This window comes from Acipenser ruthenus, chromosome 5, assembly GCF_902713425.1.
Source record: "Acipenser ruthenus chromosome 5, fAciRut3.2 maternal haplotype, whole genome shotgun sequence".
Taxonomy (NCBI): Eukaryota; Metazoa; Chordata; class Actinopteri; order Acipenseriformes; family Acipenseridae; genus Acipenser; species Acipenser ruthenus.
In genome coordinates this window covers 9,312,517-9,336,175 of record NC_081193.1, presented here as the reverse complement: position 1 = coordinate 9,336,175, position 23,659 = coordinate 9,312,517, and the positions used below count along the sequence as shown (strand labels likewise).

The following is a 23,659-nucleotide window of genomic DNA, read 5'->3' as shown; positions in this document are numbered from 1 at the left end:
ATTAATGTGGTTGAAAATATGCAAATAATGATCACTCAATGTAAATCATAACTTGGAACTGCAAGTGATTTAAGCTTGGAATGGTGTGTCCTGATATAGAGCTCATAATTAGCAGTTCACATATCTTTGAATTCAAGTGTAATTGAATTTGGACCATTGGTCTCCGATGAAGGTATAGTTCTTCCTTTGTTTGCTAAATGCACTTAGATTTTGATTTGTTTAAGCTGCTTCTAATATTAACCAAACAATGATCCTGATCTGCAGCGCAATTGAACTGTAATCGATTAATTATAATTACAATTAGTCACGCAGGTGTGCCATGGTTCAACTACGATTGCATTGGAATTGCAATTAAATTAGGAATCGCACAATTACACTTGACCCCAGGTCTGCTGCATCATAAGGACATTATGTTGGCAGAACTGGCACCATTGAAAGTGATTCCCTTGTGCACCCATTCTTCAGACCTAAATAAGGGACATTGTGATATATAAACTGGGCTTTCCTATTTTTACCTCTCAACTGGAATATGATCAATGAAGGTGTCTTACTGTTCCCATGGCTGTTTCACTTCAACTCCCATTTCACAGGTAAAAGTGTACACTACATGCTTATTATATTAAAAAAACAAATAAAAAAAATGTACCATTATAAGATTTATGCATTGTCGAGGAAAGATAAGTCACATCCCAAAAGTAACTTTAGGTGCCATGACTGTTACATTTTAATGAAAACTAAGGGCAGGAGAGGGACAGACCTAACATATCTCATTTACCTGTGACCCTATATGTCTTCATAATCTAGGCCTGCTTCTACGCAGGCAAGGCCAGACACATTGACTCATGTTGATGAGCTGGAGTTCTACATTTCCTTTGTGATTTACTATAGACTAAGAACCTGAGCTAAGCCACAAGCTGCCAAGGGCACTGTGCTCAAAGGAATGATAATGGGTAGCACTGCTAGCATGTGCTAAGGTAACCTCTGAACAGTTCAGATTTACGATTTGGTATTTAAGCTGCTTCAGCAGTAGTTTGTTCTGAAGGCTCTCCAGACCAAAAACAGTGCATTTATTGTAATGTTGAAAAACACTGCTATTTATAATATAATAAAATATAATATTATTTTAAGCTTATTACTCTTTTTTTTTTGCCGTTGTAGACCACAAAAAAACAAGTGTGTTTTTACAGCATGTTGTGTTCAAGAGTTCATATTTCTCTACCAAACCTAGGAATATTTATCCACAAAGCACTTTGGCTCTGAGAGCAGAAGTGGAGGCCAGTGGTGCAGGCGATCTTACTTGATGTGTACCTCAACACTCAATCATAAGATCAACAGATGGACTAAAAAGAAATGGCTGATAGTTTGTCACATTGCGCTACCTCAGAGATCTGAAACCACAATGGATTTGTGTTTCGCACAGCGGGCTGCAGATATCTGTATGGCCATTTGCCACAAAAAAAAAAAAAATAACATGAGATTGTTGTGATTCAGGACTGGCATGACCACATGGGCAGAGTTGTCTGCAACAGATATGCAGAGACAAGATTTGAATCTTGCATGGACCTCCGCTTCGTCATATTTTTTGTCCTCCTAAATGTGACGGGGCCAGAACCAAAATTAAGGGGCATGTTACGGTAAAATAAATGAATAACAAAATGCAATGTTGCCTGAAACCGTCGTGCTCTTCTGAAAAGTGACTTTTTACATACTTCACGTCTGACTTGGTGTAGTGCAGAATCACGTAAATGGCTGGCTCCACGCTAGTAAAAGACAGAAGAACCAATGAACTGCAATTTTTTATATTAAGCAAAATAGGTAATATACTACTTCTTGTCAGCTCCTGAATCCTGCACCATGCGTTTTTTTTTTATATATATTTTTTTTCTATAAGCTAAGTCTGTTATAATATTATTTTATAGTTTCTTAAATAGTTTGCTTTTTTTTTCTACTCATTTGCTTATTTGTCAGTCATGCAAGACAGTCATCTGAAATGCAAAGTCTTATTCACTGGGGGCTTTCAGTAGCAACAAGGTTGCAGTAAAACAAGCAAACATGGCATTGTTTTCATGTCCTGTACTGATTTATTTTAGTAGGAGCTGTGGTCTGAAATAAACACAGGTGTTGTCATTGCCAGCCTATTTATAGAAGGAAGCTGCTCTTGCAGTCAACATTAACATATGGTACAGTATGTGATGGTTTCCTTAATGGAGAACGTCTCCGGCTAGCAATAAGGAAAGAACAGCACAAAACTCCAAATACAACATATGTTTTTTTATTTCTCAGGGTGAACGTGGTTACAGTTCACTAACACCTTTTGCTTTTTTTTATTCTAAATAAGTATAACCAAACCCCTACTTCAAGACTGAAGTAATGTTAGAACTCTCGAGTTGTTTAATTCTGAAACCTTAAAGTGCAGTACATTGAGCTAACAAAATAATTCCAGTAAATCTTGCCTCAATATGTATTACCTTGACTTTGTAGATCTCACATTTCATATTTAAAAGATGTATGCAGAATTGTATATATAATTCAGATGTTCAGTTTTGAGAGAGAGAGCGAGAGAGAGGGAGGGAGGGAGAGAGAGAGTCCTATATTCTTGAGAATAATCAACAAAAAAAAACAGATATGCAGAAGTTTAGCATTGAAATATCTGCAAAGTTTGGAAATACCTTCAAGGAGCGATCAATGTGCTTTCTACACGCTAAAAATAATCAAATATGTGTTTACTATAATGTGTGCGTCTTTACAAAGTGATAGCAAAACATGTTTCAGTAGGTAAGGTTTATTGGATGTTTTTGTGAGCTATATCATCATGGACTCTTCACATTTAAAAATATGAGCTAATTACAGTAAATACTTTGCAACATGACATTGTTTCATGACGATTTTAGGTAATATAATTTTGGTTGATACAATTAAAAAAAAAAAAGCAATCAAACCATCTTTTTTTTTTTTTTTTTTTTTTAAAAAGTAAACAAAGTGGGAAAGCTGGTTCAGTTCAGCTATCTTAAACAAAACCAGTTTTAATGGCCTGCTGCTTGCCTTGCATTTGGCAGTGTGTACTTCATTAACCAAAGGGTTAAAATATTGTTGGTGTTTTTCCTGGTTCCACGGTGTAAACTACTACAAGCCACAGACCAGACGGGTAATGTGACAGTTACATGGCAGGACTTTCAAAATGAAATATAAGGAGATGCAATATCCAGGCCTACACTGTATCTCAAGACTAACACACTCACATTCGAGTTTCTATGAAAATGTTCTTATAGCGAGTATCTTCCCCTTGTGGTATAGTCGATTTTCCCCATTGTAAATACTCTGGCTAAAGGAACAGGAAGTTCGCTTAAAAAGAACACCTTCTTGGCACCGATGGCGATTAGTTCACAATGGATACAGTACTGTTTTGCAAAAAAAGCGACTTGTCATCGCAAGAGTGTCTCGAGGGACACTGATTGGTTTGGTTTATTAAATCTTTCCAGAATCGCCGTCACATCATTGAATTGTTTTGTATTCTGATTTCCACGAGTGCACCTCATCGCTACAAAATGGCATGTAAACAAACGACAAAATGCGACGCTGTTTCTCTTGCTACACAAAGTTGGAAATTGTTCGAGCCCTTGAAAAAAAACCTGAATCAGACACAAGTCGCCGAGCAATTTGGTGTTTCCCGTTCTGGTGAGTTGCTTCACCATTCTGTTAAATAATGTGCATGTCTTGTATATTGCTGCTGCATTTTGTAACGTGTGTAGTGGTGCTGTGCTAATTTAGTTTGACAGTTAGTTTATTAAAGTTAAGTTAACCCTAAGTAACAGCCATTATTGTAGGACTGTGGCTTTGAAGGTGCACTGAAACAGCTTACTTTGAAATATGTGTAACTGGGTGAAGGATTACATTTATATTACTGCGCGGCAATGTGTGTGAATATTACGGTATTGGAGTTCTAGTCTGTTTGTACTTACTGTAAGTAATGGGAGGTTCATTTAGATGTGATTTGAAGAACTGTAAGCGACTTAACAGCCTTTACAGAGATGAAACTGGATTGTTGATGAGCTCTAATAAGCTTAGTGGACAGGAAACCCAGAGAAGCATTACAGTAACTTTTGAAACGGTCGCATCAGTTTGTGTAAATATGTAAAACTGCCAGGAATTGATTTGAACTGATCTACAGTAGCACCACTACAGCTGTAAGCGTGGGCCAGCTAGTGTAAAGGATTATACATTGTGCTAATGTATTTTTAATGTACAATAGAAAAACGTTTACTTAAAACCTGTTAAAGACGCTCTTAAAACTGATTTTAAAAATGTTTGGCTGAGAGGAGAATGATAAACGGCCTGGACAAAAAGTGTCGTTTACATGCCTGTAGGTGTATTTTATGCTGTCATATGAAAAGAGCCAAAATAAACAATGTTCCAAAACCAGAAAAACAAGTTTAACACAGCAACTCCCAGCTGTATAATCTTACACAGTTTAAGCTTAAATAATAACTTGAAGCTCATACCAGCTCACACACTCAAAGGTGTTGTTCATTTATCAGCCAGTTGCAACCAACGAATCAAACAATTATGTAAAAGAGGTTGTAGCTGACAAAATAATTCCATAAATCTTACCTGTAGGGCACTTCCATTCACGTAGAAAGAAGCATGTGTTACAGAAAACATGCAACTTCATACAAAAAATAAATGCAAAATAAAATCTGCCACAAAGTTCTCAGATTGTTTCATCCGCCATGCATTTTAAATAATAATAATACAAAACATGCACAGTAATGTAATACGCATCAAAATGACACGCCTGGCGGTTCTAGGTAGAAGTGCTTAGAAAATATTATTTTTGCAAATCTGCTGCTCAGACTGCATCAGGATATCTAATACATATATTTAGGAAAAAATAAAATTATACCCGAATCTCGCCCTCACATTTTCTCACCCTCTTAATGTTGTTGAAGCGGACACCCTGGGATCCTTCAAGAAGCTGCTTGATGAGATTCTGGGATCAATAAGCTACTAACAACCAAACGAGCAAGATGGGCTGAATGGCCTCCTCTCGTTTGTAAACTTTCTTATGTTCTTTCTTATTTTGGGGGGGGGGGGGGGGGACTTTTACTAATATGGTATATAGTTTAGCCCTGCCTGTGTGTTTTGGAGTATCCCAGCAAAAAGTAAGATGTGTTGTTTTATTTTGATTTTGGAAGTTATTTTGCTAGGATGGAAAAACACAAGAATGCCCCACAAAATCTACTGCGTGTTGTTCCTGACAGGACAGGCTTTGTTGTTGTCTTCCTAATAACTGGGAGCACAGCCAAGCACCCTGTTATAAAATGTAACTCCATAAAGGAAATTATCAAATCAGTTTCTGGAAGAAATAAATTTAAAAAAAAAAAAAAAAAAATTCTCATTTAAAACACAGCAGTAATGGATAACTTAATATTGTCCACTACACTGTACAGTGCTTCTATCGAGCTGCCCTTTAGAAGTTATTGTGTACTTGCTAAATATCTTTGTGATTACAAATATGTCCTGTGACTGTGTTCCTGTTTTTTGTTTTTTTGATTACTGCTAAAACAGTGAGGTATCATGTGAGACAATGACACATGGACATCCTATATATAGCGTGCAATTACTTGACTTTTTACCCAATATGGCTATTTCCAGTTTCTGGATGTCTAACAACTGAAGTTACATAAGCTTTGGGCCTAGTTTGTATAGTAATTAATTAAAATGAAATGAAAGGCATATAGGAAATTTACAAATACATACACACACACAGACACACACACACACACACACACACACACACAGTAGATGCAGGTTATTCCGCTTCCACTACTCCGCTCGCTCCACTGGCTCCCGATCACCGCTCACATCCAGTTCAAGACTCTTGTACTAGTCTACAGATGCCTTGACCAGACTGCACCCAGCTACCTCCAGACCCTCATCTCTCCCTACACCCCCACTCGACCTCTCTGCTCCGCCTGCACTAAAAGGCTGGCTCTACCTCCTCTATGCTCCCCTGCCTCCAGAGCCCGCTCCTTCTCCACCCTCGCTCCGCATTAATGCCCCTCCCCTAAAAGTCCAGCAGACACAGAATGGTGCCAAGGTCTCTACAATATAATCAATGTTCTAGTAATGCAGATGGGAGTGGACTTAAAGGGCATTAATGCCCCTCCCCTAGTCATTCTGCATTCAAAGAAAATACTTTTGTGAAATACTGATGAATTATTATTATTATTTATTTCTTAGCAGACGCCTTTATCAAGGGCGACAATTGTTATAAGATACCACATTATTTCACATTATACAGATATCACGTTATTCTTTACATACAATTACCCATTTATACAGTTGGGTTTTTACTGGAGCAATCTAAGTAAAGTACCTTGCTCAAGGGTACAGCAGCAGTGTCCCCCACCTGGGATTGAACCCACGACCCTCCGGTCAAGAGTCTAGAGCCCTAACCACTACTCCACACTGCTGCTGAATTCATTTATATTAAACAATAATTTAGTATAAAGCATTTCTAAAAAGTGTCATTAACGTAACAGTTCCGTCATTACCGAAACAAAATAAGTTGTTACGGTAATGACTGTTATGGTAATGACAATTTTAAGCATTTTTATGATTTTATAAAAATCTGAGGCCTACACATTCTGACCTTGCCTAACTTTGAACATGTAAATCATGAAGTAATTTGAACCTATAATCATTTGTTTTGTAAAACATTTAATCATAGCAGAATAGCATGTACAGTAATGACGCATAATATCAATGATTTTTAAAAAAAATGTTTGAAACTGATCTACTCACCATGTGGCCATGTTGGAAATGATATGATCTCTTTTCATAATCGCATGCTCAAAGGGGTGGCCTAAGGCATATTTTCACTAGGAGGCAATACACTGTCTTTTAGGGTAAAGACATTGAAAACTGGGGACAGGTTTTCAATGGCTTTTTATTCAAAAATAGAAAAAAAAATTAAAATACTAGTTCAACTTTATACTGCGATACAACATTCCATGATTCAGTGATTGCATAAAATACATTTGTTTTGATGAGAAAGTATAAGAGCTGGAAGTGGGGACTCTGCACTTTAAAAAAAAAAAAAAATCACCCTTAAATGTTAATATTGCAGAAAAATAATTATTTAATGAAACCAGCTAAAGAAATATATGTATATTGCATCCAACATAACATTTTTTTTTTTAATATTTAAATATACTTTGTGGTTGGGACTCTGTGTGCCATTTTTGTAGAATGAACCGTATATATACGTTTACACCGGACGCGCACCGAGGAATAGGAACACAGTTCAGGGTACAGTATTCCAAAAAAAAAAAAAAAAGATTGTTACGTTGGTGTGAAAGGACCTTTTACTAAGTTTATGTACTCTAAAGTAATATTTAAGCTTGCCAGCAGTCAAAAGCAATAGAATTTCTACTGTTGGTTTTGGTGTACTATTTAAAAACTATTGTGTATGTTGATAGCTAAACCTACTTGGTGATCTTTCTGAGAATTCTTGTTTTTGCCCGTGAAATGTACTGAAAATCACCATGCCAAAATCATATCCTTAATTCTATGATAGAGGCCTGTTAAAGCAGTATAAAAAAGAGAATGGGAGAATAGGGGTTAAAACTTAGATTTAGCTGTGAAGTTTTGAACAAGCTGTAAAGGTGGAGGAATTAGGAAGAAAGATTTGAAGTAATTGATGTGTGAAGACACACTGAAATAAGAGCACCAGCAGCATATTGGATTGACTTGAGGAATGGAGTTAGTCAGCAGCTAATAAATGTAATTATATGGGATGTGGTAGTGTTTAGGGCAGCATGTACACAGTATGCTTCCCTGAAATTCAATAAGTAAAACATATGAAATTGTGAAATCGTTTTTACAGCATATTTTAAAATTAAATTAAAAAGACACTGGATCAACCAGCAGCTCTTCAGCCATTTTTTAAATTTTATTTATGTATTTATTTTAGTTATAAGGGTTTTTGTATGTATTAAACCACTTTTATTCTCTAATTAATTACATTACCACACAGTTTAAATGCTGAGATCAGTTCTCAGCTGTTCACTGAAATGACCTGGGTCATCGTTGGGGCAGACAGATCTTACAGTAGCCTGGCAGCCCAAATTGGTCTGTCTCAGACAGTAGTTAAGCGGAACAAATTTTCCCAAGCATATGCCACTGTCATGTCTGTGCATCTTAGCTTTTTGATATTGTAATACAATTTATAATATGTGCATTTGTAAAATTGGAGAGAAATAATTAGTTTTTAGGCACACATGCTTTTTTTAAAGTGCTGCTGGAATTCTGCTCCATTAGCTGTAAGCATCGGAGTGTCTCATTACTGTTAAGACTACACAGAACTGTACCATCAGATGAGCTTGTTTGTAGGTACAGTATCACCAAAATAAGATCTACAATTACCCAAACGGACGCTGACGATAAGGAAAACCTCCAACCTGGTCTGGAATTTCTTTATCTTTGTGTATTCTTCTGGAAAGAGAGCCTACCTTCCCAGCAATGAGCATGCATCTCCGTACTAAACAGCAACTGCCAGCCAGTCCTGGGTGCCTCTTTACTGGAAGCTGCCAATTGAACTGAATTGGATGCTCATTTTGTGATGTTGACTAATTTGACCCAAGCCGGATTCGGGTCTCCAAAGGTTAAAAGCATGAAAACACATTGCACCACCTAGCTGCCCATGTTTGTGTAATTGTAACATGAAATGAAAGTTTTTACTGTCTCTCACAGGGTCTCTTGCTTATTTACCTCCTAATATTGAGAAAAAATGTGGATAAAACTGTCATCATATGTAACTTTATTATATTTTTTTTACAAATTGCTTCAGGTTTGACATGTCAGTACATGTCAATACTACAGTATTACTGGTGTTACATATATTATACCAGAGTACTGGAAAACAAGAAACCAATTAAAAAATTTAAAAAAGCCTTGTCGGAGATTATACTTCTTATTAGCAGACCCCCTTCTCTGACAAAACACGGATTACCGTTTGTATAGAATTTAATGTCCTCATCTACCCGTTACATAAAATCCATGTGTTGCAATTCTGATTCTTACATGGATCTCCAGACCACCTCTGAGTGACAAGAAAATGGATGACAGAGAGAAAGTTTATGGTTTCTAAGGTAGGGTTCATTACAACTCAGTAATCTGTGCTAATGCTCTTTAACATCCTGTCAGAAGATGAAAGATGAAAATCAAAAAGATTTACTAAATGTATTAAAGTCCTGTTGGTTGTTCTTGTAATTCAGAAGTTAAATGCATGCACGTGAAAATCTTGTAACTCATAGGAGACACAGTGATTGTAAGGGAGTTCCCATTGGGGCTGCAACAAGGAAACTGCTGTTCACCAGGATATTACACGAATTTCCTGTTTACTTTCAAAAAGATGCATTTTAGATTAGGGCAAAATACCAACAGTACACAGAGTAGTACATTTACCATTTCAATCAGACTGGGTGTTTCTGTGGAAGATCTGTTGTTGTTGTTGCTGTTGATATTTATTATTATTTATTTCTTAGCAGACACCCTTATCCAGGGCGACTTACAGTTGTTACAAAATATCACAAGTATTGCATTACAGAATATCACATTACAGTAAAATCAGTAAAGTACAGTAAAATCAAGTAGAAAATAAGATCAAATTCAAACAAGAGCAAAATTCAACTAAGAGCAGTTAAATTCTAGTAAAAATATTTGCTTATAAGAGTAAATTCCATTAGAGCACGTAGTAAGTATGATAAATGGATAACAACAATTTCAAATAAGAGCAATTACAAAAAACATGAATACGGATACATGTAACAGTAAGATCAAGTACAAGTGCAGTTCAGTGCAAGTACAAGCTGATGCAAGTACTGGTACAATTTCGGTGCCATATAGTCCAGTATAGTTGAGAGTTGTGAGGTTTACAGATTAAAGTTGGAACCTTAATTAAACACTTTTCCAAAATGTTCTGGTTGACCCAAGTTCTGTTAATGTTTTCAGAGTGATATCAGGCTCTGGCATGTGTGAGTCTTCATTCTGCATCTGTGTCAGAGCTGTTCAGAATATCAGCAGTATCCAGCCAGGCTTGTTCATTTAAAGAACGTCCAACTGCGAGAGGCTGGATTAGAGGCAGGGTCAGATTGTACTACATCTCTTATTATAATGGTTAATGTAAGTCTAGTATTGTTGTTTAGTACATTTTATTTTCTAGAGATTCATCTTCCATGCACAATGTTGATATTTTTATTCTTTTTTTATTTTATTTTTTTTATTTATTTGAATCGTGTCTACATGAAAGCATGTAAGAGCTGTTTCTAAGTGTATTCTAAGTATCTTTTACAGTAAGTAGCCACTTCTCACCTTCAGTGCAGGGATGGTAATAAGACTCCTATTGCATAGCAGTTTCACCCATTCCAGGTTTTACTACCAGTTTGATTAGCTACATTGTATAGGTAACAAGCTGAGGCAGATATGTCAAGTCTTGCGCACTGGGCGTGAGATTCACGCATTAGCATGCTATCTCACGCTCAGACGTATTCCTAAGATCGTCTCACGCATTTTGAGTAAATATGTTAATGGTGTCAATTAATTGCAGTTAAGTCCGTGATTAAAAACAAAGTTGAATTAGACGTTAATGTCAAATCTGGTTTGCCTGTATAAGGTACCCGTAGCCCTTTTTGAGTAACTATATAAAGATTTAAAATATATTTTCTCAGTGGCTGCAGGAGACAACAGTACATCCGGGGCCTTGGGCACGGGACTTAGAGCCACTTTCTATAAGCTTGTGGTAACCATGGAGACTACAGGCGTTTTATACACGTGCAAGAGGCGGCGACGCGGTTTTGTGTGTGAACACTTGACTGTCAAAAACAGTATGAGTTCGCCCAAAAAATGAGCAGGACTTTATCGAAAGTTAGTGAGTAATATGAGCAATAATATACAAACCAAATAATATTTGTACTGTAAAGTGTTTTTCAAAACGATGGCCACTAGGACAAGTTGATATGCAACATAAACATATTGTTGTATTGATAAAACAGTTTTCTTTTTTGTTAAGTTTATATAAAAACAGTTTATTTTTTAACATTTCTCTTGTTCTGTCCCCTGACTGTGTGCCTACACCAGGGGTTATTAACTCTGGTCCTCAGGGATCTCCAATCATCCAGGTTTTTGTTCCAACCAGCAAGTAATTGTTTTTATTAAAATCCACTGGTTTGCATTGCATATAGAATTCTCACATGCCCGAGACTTTACTATGAATTAGGAAATTTAAGTGTTTCATATGCAGTATTAAGCAGTGTACTTTAAAACAAACTATTAAGTGCCAGTTGAATTAAAAGCCTGGACTACTGGATATCGCCAAGGACCAAAGATGAGAGTCCCTGTTTTAAGCAGTGATCTAACACCACACCTGGAAAGTCTCATTCTTTGACCTTGAATCTCACTCTCTGGGGCTGTAAATCTCACTCTTAAGGAAAGCCAACCCTTGGCATTTCTGGCTGAGGTGTGTCTAACTCACTATCTTACCACTCAAATGAAGGCCTTGGGCAGCTAATGGATGGAGTTCTGCAACACACGCAAAAAGAATGGTTTATATTGTTGAATATCGGATGGGGGATTGTTTTTGTTTTTTTTTCTTGTGACTTTTGCTGAATTTAGTTTCTGCCACTGTTTGGCCAGCCTTTCAAACAGAAGTTCGGGTCTTTTTATTGTCACCTTCTGGTAAGTGTTTCGCAGGGCAGCCGAGGTGCACAGTAAGGAGTTTTTAGAAGTTAATTTTCAAGTTCCTGTTTTATCTGCTGTTTTGTTATTGTAGTTCAGTCCTCCTCGGCTGGAAAGCAATCATGCATTCCCTCTTATACTTCAGTTTCCTTCAGAATAAATAAAGTTTGCAATATTACGTTTTTTTGTGTTGATTTATCCGTGGTTACTGCTAGACACAGCTCAGCTAGCACTGGGAATAATGACAGGACATGGTATCACTTATTGCACAATATTCTGTTTCCCCAGTGTGCTTTCCTGCAAATTTAGCTTTTCCTTAGCTTTACCCCTCTGGCCAATTATAGAGTTTGTTTCACACATACAAAGATTTCCAGTGTGAAAAACCATCTTGCAGGACAGGAGCTGGTGGCTTAGTGTTGACTTTATGTATGTTTTGAGTTTTGCTATTGGTTAATTTCATATTTTTTGTAAACGGCAAAAAAAGAGCAAAACGGGAAAGATGGCTACCACCATTTTGGCAAATCCACATAACGTATCCGAGTCTCAAAGACATTGTTGCTCTGAAACCCCCTTGTGTGCTTGGTGAGATGAGGTGTGTGTGTGTGATCAAATACAAGTGATAAAACATGTATCAAAGAATGCATGAGTGTTTGATATATTCACAAACAGCGTGAAGCAAAAATTTGAAAACGGGGAGGACGGAACTAATCACCAAACATGTTCAAGCTGCTCAGCCCTTTTAATTCCTTTCTTTGGGTGCTTTTACAAATGCTTACCTCACTGTTCCCTTGGCAAGTAGACTGCTTGTGCTTCAGCTGACAAGGATGCTGCTTTATTAGAAAGCACATTTTTACTGACAACATTATGAAAATGAAACATGCCAGCTTGACCTGCTGTTGTAGGATTGTACAATCTTTTCAATGCAGCATAGATGGCTTTACTCTGCCGACAGAGTACATAGACTTTACAGACATGGCAGTTTAGCAAGTCTAGCATGGAAGAGCTGAGACTACTAGAAGGAGATAAAGGTGAATACATGGGATTATATAATAAAAGGAAATTGTCCTGTAAAATGTATTTTCTGTCACTTTCTTTAGCCTGGTACTACTTGTCATGATCATAAGTTGAAGGTATACTTTTTGATGAGTCTTTTAACTCCCATTTCTCTTAAATGGGTCTCTTGCACTGCTTCGATGTTCGCAGGGCCCTGTTTCTGTGCTGCATTGACGAGCTAGATGGAAATGTGATCCAGATCAGACTATGATCAAACCATATCTCTGCAGTTCTGCAATGATTGAGTGAGGAGTGAAATAACACTCACTTTAATGAAAGGTTGGGAGTAAGTACTCCTTTATACAATATTGATTAAATCTGCCCCAGGCTCCTTGAAGGCAGTAAAATAGTACCCCCCTTGGGGTAGGTTGGTTTACATCTGATTTCCTCCCTGCAGTGTGGGCAACGGCTTGTGTACATTTCAGTTGCTCATGCTTCGATGTAATTTCTACTCACAACATGTTTGCCTAGAAAATAACATTGTCTGAATGGAAGATGAAAGCTGGTGATGAGTCAAAGGCAGAGCCGCGGGATAACGTGTTGATTCACTCAGTTTATTTATTGATTGCTCCGGGTGTCAGATACTGAACAGATGCTCCTAAGAATCCACTGTTTCTGTTCTGAGCGCCGTTGATATGAATCTTTAACAGCCCCGCTAACAAAGAATTAGACACGGAATTCTGCATCAGTGTTGCAAATCGATTTTCTAAGGAACAGATGTCTTCATGCTAGTACTTGAGCTGTCATTGGATATAATGGGAAAATACGAATACATATTTGTTAATGATAGTTTAATCCAGTACATGTACTCAGTATTCAGCTGATCTATATTGGATAGAGAATGCAAATAATAGACATCACCTATATTAGTTTCATGCCAAGCATCATCTGCAACCATGGAAACAGAACTCTGAATGTCTGGCTCCATCTTCCTCGGATTATATTCTGTACTGATGTGCTTTATAAAACGCTAATGAGAAAATACATGAGTTTGAGTGTTGATTGAAATAATGTGGCTGTAATTACAATGAAGAGCTCTCTGCCTCAAGGAGAGGTATGCACAGACTATACAAGGTTTAACCTCTATATTTAAAAATACACTTTATGTATCCAGATCAGCCCCAGCAGTCTAAATTGTTGTGCAGCCCAACTTCCAGAATAGACAGCATCTGTAGAAATGAGTGACATGATGTCAGATCAAATTAAAGTGATTGTCGAGGACATGTCTGTTCTGCTTGGCTTCTGAATTTCTCAGCAGAATGCTCTGAGCTGTTTCCTGATGTGCAGACCACAGCATCACCAGCAAGTGGAACAGAATATTGCACTGGTTCTGATACTACAAGACACCAGTATTACTGTACTGGTTCACACAGTGGTAGTACTATTAGAATGTAGAATTCTGAAAATTGTCCAACTGCTCATACCATTGTAGCCTGCCTTGTGTTATTGCCTCATGTAAAGTTATTAAGGGTGTTTGTTGAATGTGATAACGTTTGGTGCTAAGGTAAATGTGCTTCAAGTATAAAATTAAAAGGATACTGCAGACCATCAGCATTATATATTTGGAAAAGTTCTGTTCACTCAGGGATTAAATACCAATTTAATACTTCAATCCTGAAGCACAGCAAATCTGAGAGCAGTCCTGGTTCAGAAACAATCCACTGTGCCCACACACACACCAACACGTACTCTTCAGGATTATCATTAAGAAGAACGACAGCATTTTTAAAATGCGACAATGAAGCCTGTCAAGTTTCTCGTTGGTAGCTTATCCCACATACATTCAATAGGAGCAGCAGCAGCAACAGCAGCTCCTGCCACAGGCTTGGGATGATTTTGGCATTGTTATAGCATTGCTCGCAGGGCATATTCAGCCTTGTGTTTCATCAGCTTCTATAACCGATTTTTATGAACAGCTTTCACGCAGCCTTCTTTCTCAACAGCCGTAAGCAACTGATTTAAAGATATTAACTTGAGACGGGGATGATGAGTCACAGCAACTGCATGGCAAGGCAATTCTTATTAACCGTCTTGGTTAATAAAGTTCCACTTCCACTACTGTAGTACATGTCACCGGATAACCCGGCCCTGTCGAAACATACCGACACCTCACCTGCCAGCCTGTCATGTTTATTATAGGGGCATTGTAGGACTTTTAGAGCCTTTTGAAACTTTTGCTTATAAAAGACAAACATCTCTTTTCCCCATTCAGTTTTAGAGTGGATCTTGAGCATTGTTGTGCTGACGAAGCCTGCAGGACACATGGTTGTTTTAAAATCAAAGAGGCCAGAAGGGAATACAGTTTGTTCTAAATCCCGAGGTCCATTTACAACTCAGTTAAACAAAGAGACTTAGAAGAGGTTACGGATGAAGTTATTGAAAGCTGAGAAGAAGAAATCGGATGGATCACATTCAGCACATCAGCACTTGGTGTCTAGTTTACTTATTTCATCTTTTCATATCAATATTAATTATGAAAAGCATTAAATGAAACCACAGAACAACAGCACATGTCAAAGCTAATTTAACTTTTTTTTGTCTCTCGTTTCTGAAGCCTTATGCCCCACAGAGCAGACAGTGTTTCCTAGACATCATTTTATTCAGCATAAAACATATTTAAAAGCCTTTAAAGACCTCAAGGATGAATAAACCATTATACAAGTTTACCAGGGTGTTTGCAGTTTTGCTTGCTTTTCCCATAGTTTTACTATGCATGTACCACGGATTGCCAGGTTTTTAAATATGCTTTACCATACCTCTGTGGACTTGCTTTGTTACACTTTGCTATACATTTACTATGGAAAACCACTGGAACTGAAATAGCTGTAATCTGTTAATGATAGCCATCCAGATTGGAAGTCACATAATCTTTGCTGCAGTCTAAGTGAGACAGCAAGCAGCACTGGGCAGTGTCTCTGTTAAGTGAACAGGTGCAGAAAGGCTCAGTCATTGCAACATGGATTGACACCCTTCTGGAATTGTTTTGCAGGAAAACTGATGGAAACAATGTCTGCATCAATTACCATGGCTTTGCCTACTGCTTCAGCAAAACTGGAGCCTTCTTAAAGCATGTGAGAACACACTGTAGTGCTGCGCTCTGTGTCTTATTCTAATTAATTTTTCTATGTAATTACAGTTGTCTTAACACCACCCCAGTACTGGCGCTCAGCATTGCAGAGATCCTCATGTTTCATAATGAAGGATTCCTCGCTCTGCTGCTTCTTTACAAATCCTCCTGTACTGAAGTGCTCTTCACAACAAATGGAGCTGAAACCTTTTGAGCTCTCCATTGCAGGAAGCATTGTACTGTAAACATTCACTACTTAATTCATGCAGGAAGTTAAAAGGTTTAAGCCCTGTGTGGTGAAGCTATAAAGGGCTCACCGCTATTGTTGCTAATGAGACAGTTTTGCCTCCCAAGCTTCAGCTACATCTAATTGTTCAGAAAAAGGTAATTAGATGTTTTCTTTTCAGGACTCGTCAGTAATGGAGTCTTGAACACAAGAGAACGTGCAGAATTGTGTTAACGAGAATTACTGCTGGTGGAATAACCTCTAAAATGTGTGGGTGAGGCAAAGAGTGAAGCTTTGTACTAAGACGCACATGTCACTCGCAACTCAAGGAGTAATACTGGCAAATATGTTTTCCTTTGCTGAGCGCTATAGGAGTCTATTTGCATGGTTTGTTAATTGAGCAGGCTTGATTAATTACTAAGTTTTAGAGTTTTAAACAGTAAAGCTTTGACTGTTACACCAGTGTATGGCTCACGGCTGTGCTTAGACATTTTCCATGCCTGAAAATCCTCTGTATAATACACTGCAGTATGGTAACGCAATACATTTTAATAAAATTAAAAAAGTAAGGTGTGTGTTGTATTCTTTAAATAATTTAGTATGTACAGCGCAGCATAATATTCTTTCCCCTTACACCAATAATTATTTTGACAGCTGGTAAGCATGACTTCTGACCAGCCATTGTGGCTCATGCGTTTGGTTTTTCATAAGCATGTATTAAAGAAGTCGTCCGTGTTTGTAAATAGGATATCATACATTTATTTATTTTTTTCTAATTTTTTACTGGAAGTTAAACAGCAAACTGTTAATCAGCAAATTTGTTTATACAATCGGACCTATAAGTTGTCCTTGAGGCCACATGCTTGTGTATAACAAATAAATCTGATCTTATTAAAATGGGCTTAAACTAGTTTGCAAGGTTGTTTATCTGTTTAACAACAAATTACATTTGAATTCCCTCCGCAGCATTGCAAACATATCTCCCCATTGTGCCGGTGGTTCTCATTACCTTCCATTAAAATCGAACACCCTTGTTATTAGGCCATTAGACAGTCTGTATTTTGTTTCTGTGTCTGTGCACATTCCTCACACTGGCATTGCTCCCATTAAAACAGAGTAAAGAATGTGTGAGGTTGGTAGATTGGTTTGTGTGCGAGACGAATGAGAACGACCCTGTGATCAGTACAATATACGAGCGACAGATGGAGTCTGATCTATTGACCTGTAAGTCTGCCATTGCTTACACTCCAGAATCTGGCTTTGATCCCCAAAGAATAAAAAACACTTGGAGAGGGCAGCATGTCACTTTCATGGTTTCAAAGTCTGGTCTAATTATTGAACTGCTGTCATTCCTGACAGCGCAGTTCAACAGTTAGTTGCCCTGTCCTGTGTCTGTCTGTGTCTGTGTCTGTAACACTGCCCGGTCTGTGCGTGAAAATAGAAATGTTTGCAGGAAACAAATGGCCTTGATAATTAGGATGTTTGGCTCAAGTGATATGACTGACAAGAGAGACTTGTTTAAGCATTACGTTGTTTAAATACAGGCTAAGGAATAATGAATGCATCAGACACAGGAGTTCTCTGGCCCCTCTTATTAAACGAGTCCCCAGCCTTGTCAGTTTGATTGCTTGTAGAAGACGGCCTTTTTTTCTGCTTATGGACTCCATTCGGCCTCATCAGTCTGTGTCTCCTTGTACTGCTGCATTGAATATTCATGTTAGAATTGTCATACTCTGTCAATGTTTTGAAGCTGATATTGGTAATTGAAGCCAATTGTATTTATGTTATTGCATTTGAGTAGTACAGTACATTTTGCACGGGCTACATCATGGGGACCCCTTTTAGAAAAATAGCATATAGATACCATTATAATAGCAGTGTATTACCCTGAAGAAGCCCTATTGTTTTCAGAACCCGTACCATACGTATGGTATTGAACTGCCCGCAACTGGTTACCAGTATGTATTGGTTTATATCATTGTGATTCCATTGGAATGACAAAACGTTTCTCAGTATATCTGTTGCCACTTTGTTAAAGAAATTTCTGTTTACAAGCCATACATCACTTGGTGTTTTACCCCTCAATGTCTTCTTTACTTTCATTTACCAGCCAGCTGCTTCCCCTTTTTTCTGACATACTTTCAACCAGCAAAATGCTTTGACCCAGAGTATGTTTGAGGTGAAGTAATGCAGGAAGTGAAAGTGTAACATATGTTCAGAGAATAACGCATGAAAACTAAACTAAAAGTGCTTTTCACCGCTCACTTTTAGGGTGGGCCTTGTGCCTCCTAATATGATCCCTTGTTCTTGCTACTGTATGTAACACATCTTTTAAATTTTAGTAAGGTATTACACACTGCTAATTTCACATGAAAACGTTTTCTATTAGTTTTACCATTAAGTGTTTTTATAGTTCTGGATAATGGTTGATTTTCACTCATTCTTCCCTTTTACTAACTTCGATTCAAATAGACAACTTGGTAGACTTCAAACCCAGGAAATGAATGCAAGTGAGATTTAGGTTGGTCTGTATTGTCTAGCTTCCCAGCAGATACAAGATGAACACATTTTATACTTCTTTATATATAAAGCACCTTTTTTATTTGCTTCACCACTGGTTGTAATGGATGTTTTGCTCCCTGGTATTGCAGAGTGTGTTTATTTGTTTAAAATGGGTGGTGAAATAAATGGTTAAATGAAATGTTCGCTGTAGCTTGATTGTAGCCTGAATGTCTGACTGTCTCGATCCCTTGAAAATCATGAGGGTATAAACAAGCTTGTAGAATTGACATATAAGCAAGAGCCGGGCTCAAAAACATAACACTGGAGATTCCAGCACTTCTGGGTCCACAGTTAGACTGCATCATTGTGATCTGCAGTTTGTAACACATCACGATAATACATAGCAGTACACATTTGATATAATTAAGTTGAGTTATCATGGCACGTTTTTCTCTTGCTCTTGTAATTTTCTGCTGTTGTTAGTAAATTCAGAGCCAGACATCAAATGTTTCATCCTGTTTTGATAAAGCAGCTGCCTTGGCATGACGCCACTAAACTGAATACCACCCTCTACAGAACTGAGAAATTAAAGACTTTTGCTTCCATTCTTCTAAGCTGAACATCTTGTGCTTCCTGGTTTATTCATTGTTTCTATTTTCCCCATATTTCAAGGAAGTTGTATTTAATTAACGAGAGAGAGAGAGAGAGAGAGAGAGAGAGAGAGAGAGAGAGAGAGAGAATGAATAAATGAATTGTGGCGAAAGTGCTTCACTAGTACAGTTCTGTGTCTGCTGATTTTAAAGGGGCAAACAAGCCTTAGCAGAATATATATATTGTTAATTCCAGTTACTAGGATTTTGTTACCCTTCTTCATTTCCTCCTTTTTTCATAACCACATCAGTTTCTCCAGATGTAATTCCCCTAAACAAAAAAAGACATAAACAAATAACCAAGCATTTATTGGGCTTGCCTTTGTGTGGTGTTCCTTGCTTTTTTCTCCTTTTTTTATATTCAACTGAAATCACATGCTTTCCTTGCCAGCCCCCACAGATACGTCCTTGAAGGAAGGAATGAAAACAATAAACCGCAAGCCCTGTACAATTACACTGTACAAGGAAATAGTATTTTACTACCACCTTTATTTTGGCCGGGATTGTGAGGTGAACCACCGCAATCCTCATGGTTTGCAGTTACTACTAAGCTTGGCAGATATTCACACTGCATTGTATAGCTTGTATTTTCTGCTGTTCCTCAATCCACGAGAGGGGAACATCACAAACTGCTCAAATAAAACGGTGTTCCTTGAATCCTGCCTGTCTCATTCGAGAGAATCTGCACTGTTCACACAACTTCTCTGTTAGGCTGTGGCGAGGCTGTCGGATCATCACCGCTACAGTGACTCTGCCTATTGGGATGAATCATAGCTTTCATCAGAGCTCTACCCTACCTTTTTTATTATTGAGATTGAACTACAGCATTGTTGTGTCTGTTACATACAGACGTGCTCAAATTTGTTGGTACCCCTCCACAAAAAACAAAAAATGCACAATTTTCTCTGAAATAACTTGAAACTGACAAAAGTAATTGGCATCCACCATTGTTTATTCCATATTTAATAGAAATCAGACTTTGCTTTTGATTTTTTATTCAACGTAATATTGTAAATAATAAAACAAATGAAAATGGCATGGACAAAAATGATGGGACCGCTAACCTAATATTTTGTTGCACAACCTTTAGAGGCAATCACTGCAATCAAACGTTTTCTGTAGCTCTCAATGAGACTTCTGTACCTGTTAACAGGTAGTTTGGCCCACTCTTCCTGAGCAAACTGCTCCAGCTGTCTCAGGTTTGATGGGTGCCTTCTCCAGACTGCAAGTTTCAGCTCTTTCCATAGATGTTCGATAGGATTCAGATCAGGACTCATAGAAGGCCACTTCAGAATAGTCCAATGTTTTGTTCTTATCCATTCTTGGGTGCTTTTAGCTTTGTGTTTTGGGTCATTATCCTGTTGGAGGACCCATGACCTGCGACTGAGACAGAGCTTTCTGACACTGGGCAGTACGTTTCGCTCCAGAATGCCTTGATAGTCTTGAGATTTCATTGTGCCCTGCACAGATTCAAGGCACCCTGTGCCAGGCGCAGCAAAGCAGCCCCAAAACATAACCGAGCCTCCTCCATGTTTCACTGCAGGTATGGTGTTCTTTTCTTTGAAAGCTTCATTTTTTCATCTGTGAACATAGAGCTGATGTGACTTGCCAAAAAGGTCCAGTTTTGAACTCATCTGTCCAAAGGACATTCTCCCAGAAGGATTGTGGCTTGTCAATATGCATTTTAGCAATTTTTTTATGTTTTTCTGTCAAAAGTGGAGTCCTCCTGGGTCTTCTTCCATGGAGCCCACTTTCACTCAAAAAGCGACAGATGATGCGATCAGAAACTGACGTACCTTCACCTTGGAGTTCAGCTTGTATCTCTTTGGCAGTTATCCTTGGTTCTTTTTCTACCATTCGCACTATCCTTCTGTTCAATCTGGGGTCGATTTTCCTCTTGCGGCCGCGCCCAGGGAGGTTGGCTACAGTTCCATGGACCTTAAACTTCTTAATAATATTTGCAACTGTTGTCACAGGAACATCAAGCTGCTTGGAGATGGTTTTGTAGCCTTTACCTTTACCATGCTTGTCTATTATTTTCTTTCTGATCTCCTCAGACAACTCTCTCCTTTGCTTTCTCTGGTCCATGTTCAGTGTGGTGCACACAATGATACCAAACAGCACAGTGACTACTTTTCTCCATTTAAATAGGCTGAATGACTGATTACAAGATTGGAGACATGTGTGATACTAATTGAAGAAACTAATTAGTTTGAAATATCACTATAATCCAATTATTTATTATCTTTTCTAAGACCAACAAATGTGTCCAGGCCATTTTAGAATATCTTTGTAGAATAAGCAATAATTCATCTCTTTTCACAGCTTCTTTGCTTTATTCTATGACATACCAAAGGCATGCAAATATACATGATAAAATAGCTTTTAATTTCTTCACTTTTCAGGAGGAATGAAGCATTATTTCAATGAGCTGTAAGGGTACCAACAAATTTGAGCACATCTGTATTTTAGTCTAATTTGTGAAAACACAGGTTTCTCTTTCAGCTGTCTGAAAGCCTGTTTATTGAATATTGTTTAGTGAACTATGTTGTGGAAAGTCTTTCCACGGCTGCTGTATATCTGATGAGTAGGCCTTTCACCATATTGTCTGCACTGCTGAGGAAACTCAACATAGGCTTGCTGAGCTTCCTCCTCATTATGAGTGGGAATGTACCCTGATGATAACCGTTGCTAATGGAGGGTGTTTTTTGTCTCCTCTACAGGTTAACTTTGTAGTTTGTCAGCTGATCGCCTTGCTCACAGCAATTTGGTTCCGACTTTATCTCCATCCAAGCAAAACCAGCACTTTTGTCAGACATTTTGTGGCAACTCTTCTGGGGTTTTATTTTGCACTGTTTTGCTTTGGGTGGTAAGTACAGTATTTATTTATTTTTATAATATCTGCCTTTTACTGAATATTTAATTTCAAAATGTTCAATATTGTATTATGTGCATTTTGTAATAGGGTATTAAACTGGTAGTGTATGAATTATATATTTTGAAAATGTTGATATAAAGTATTCTTCTTGTATAGTGATTCATAAAGCAAATCTTAAAAGTAGGGCTGTCAATTAATCACAGTTAACTTCTGTGATTTTAGATGAATTTTAATGTGCATTAATTGCCCTCTGTCTTGTCCCTTTCCGCATACCATAATTCATTCCCTGCGGCACTATTTCAATATACTCGAGTGCATGCAACGCAATAAGCGCCCTCATAGTTTGAATAGAAAGTTAGTCATGGAACTGCATTACAGAGCAAAGCACTAAAAGTGAAGGACTTTTTAAAAAAAAAATTTTAAACTTTGAAAGTTCATTGGATATAAAGACTGTTACTTGTACCTGTTCCAGTATCACAGAATGCATCTCTGCTGTACAACCTGCATGCTGAAAACACGCCTTCACTTCTCAAAATACACTTTCCTAGCAGTTGCTATAAGCAGCAACAACAGAATAACATATTAAACCAGTCAGATTCGACATAAGAATAGATTTTTACTGAGAGAATAATCTTATTTTTGTCTAAAAAAGAAAACCCTGCATATCTTTTTTTTGTGTTATGAAGGCAGTGATGGAGTCTCGAGCCCTGGTCTTGGTCTCGAGATCACATTTGAGGTCAAATGGCAAAATCATAGATGAAGAGAAAAAAAATAGCAAATATATTAAATGATTACCTTTCACTTCAAAATGGAGCGAGGTAACCAGTCAAGTACCACAGGGATCAGTATTAGGTCCTCTGCTATTCCTAATCTACATTAATGACTTAGATTCTGGTATAGTAAGCAAATTTGTTAAATTTGCAGACGACACAAAAATAGGAGGAGTGGCGAACACTGTTGCAGCAGCAAAGGTCATTCTAAATGATCTAGACAGCATTCAGAACTGGGCAGACACAAGGTTAATTTTTTTTTATTTATTTTTTTTATAAATTTAGTCGTTGCCAATTATTTTTTATTATTATTTTCTCCCAATTTGGAATGGCCAATTATTTTATTATGCTTAGCTCACCACTACCACCCCTGCACTGACTCGGGAGGGTGAAGACTAACACATGCTGTCCTCCAAAGTGTGTGCTGTCACCCTACCACTTCACACTGCAGACTCACCATGCAGCCACCCAAGAGCTACAGCGTCGGAGGACAACACAGCTCTCGGGCAGCTTACAGGCAAGCCCGCAGGCGCCTGACCAGACCTCAGGGGTCGCTGGTGCGCTGTGAGCTGAGGACACCCTGGCCGACCTAACCCTCCCTTCCCGCGGGCAGTGCTCAGCAAATTGAGCGCCGCCCCCTGGGAGCTCCCGTCCTCGGTCGGCAAAGGAATAGCCTGGACTCGAACTCGCGACGTCCAGACTATAGAGCGCATCCTGCACTCTACGCAAGTGCTTTTACTGGATGCGCCACTCGGGAGCCCCCGGCAAATTACTTTT

The 23,659-nt window shown here is 38.1% G+C and overlaps 1 protein-coding gene across 1 annotated transcript in view; it reads left to right on the top strand.

The window, feature by feature from the left end:
- Positions 1 to 23,659, top strand: part of LOC117402980 (lysophospholipid acyltransferase 2-like) — a 109,287-nt gene that overhangs the window by 27,303 nt on the left and 58,325 nt on the right. Inside the window, exon 2 of the mRNA XM_034004741.3 lies at positions 21,958 to 22,103. Coding sequence (XP_033860632.1) covers positions 21,958 to 22,103 — 146 coding nt within the window. The remainder of the gene's footprint in view (positions 1 to 21,957; positions 22,104 to 23,659) is intronic.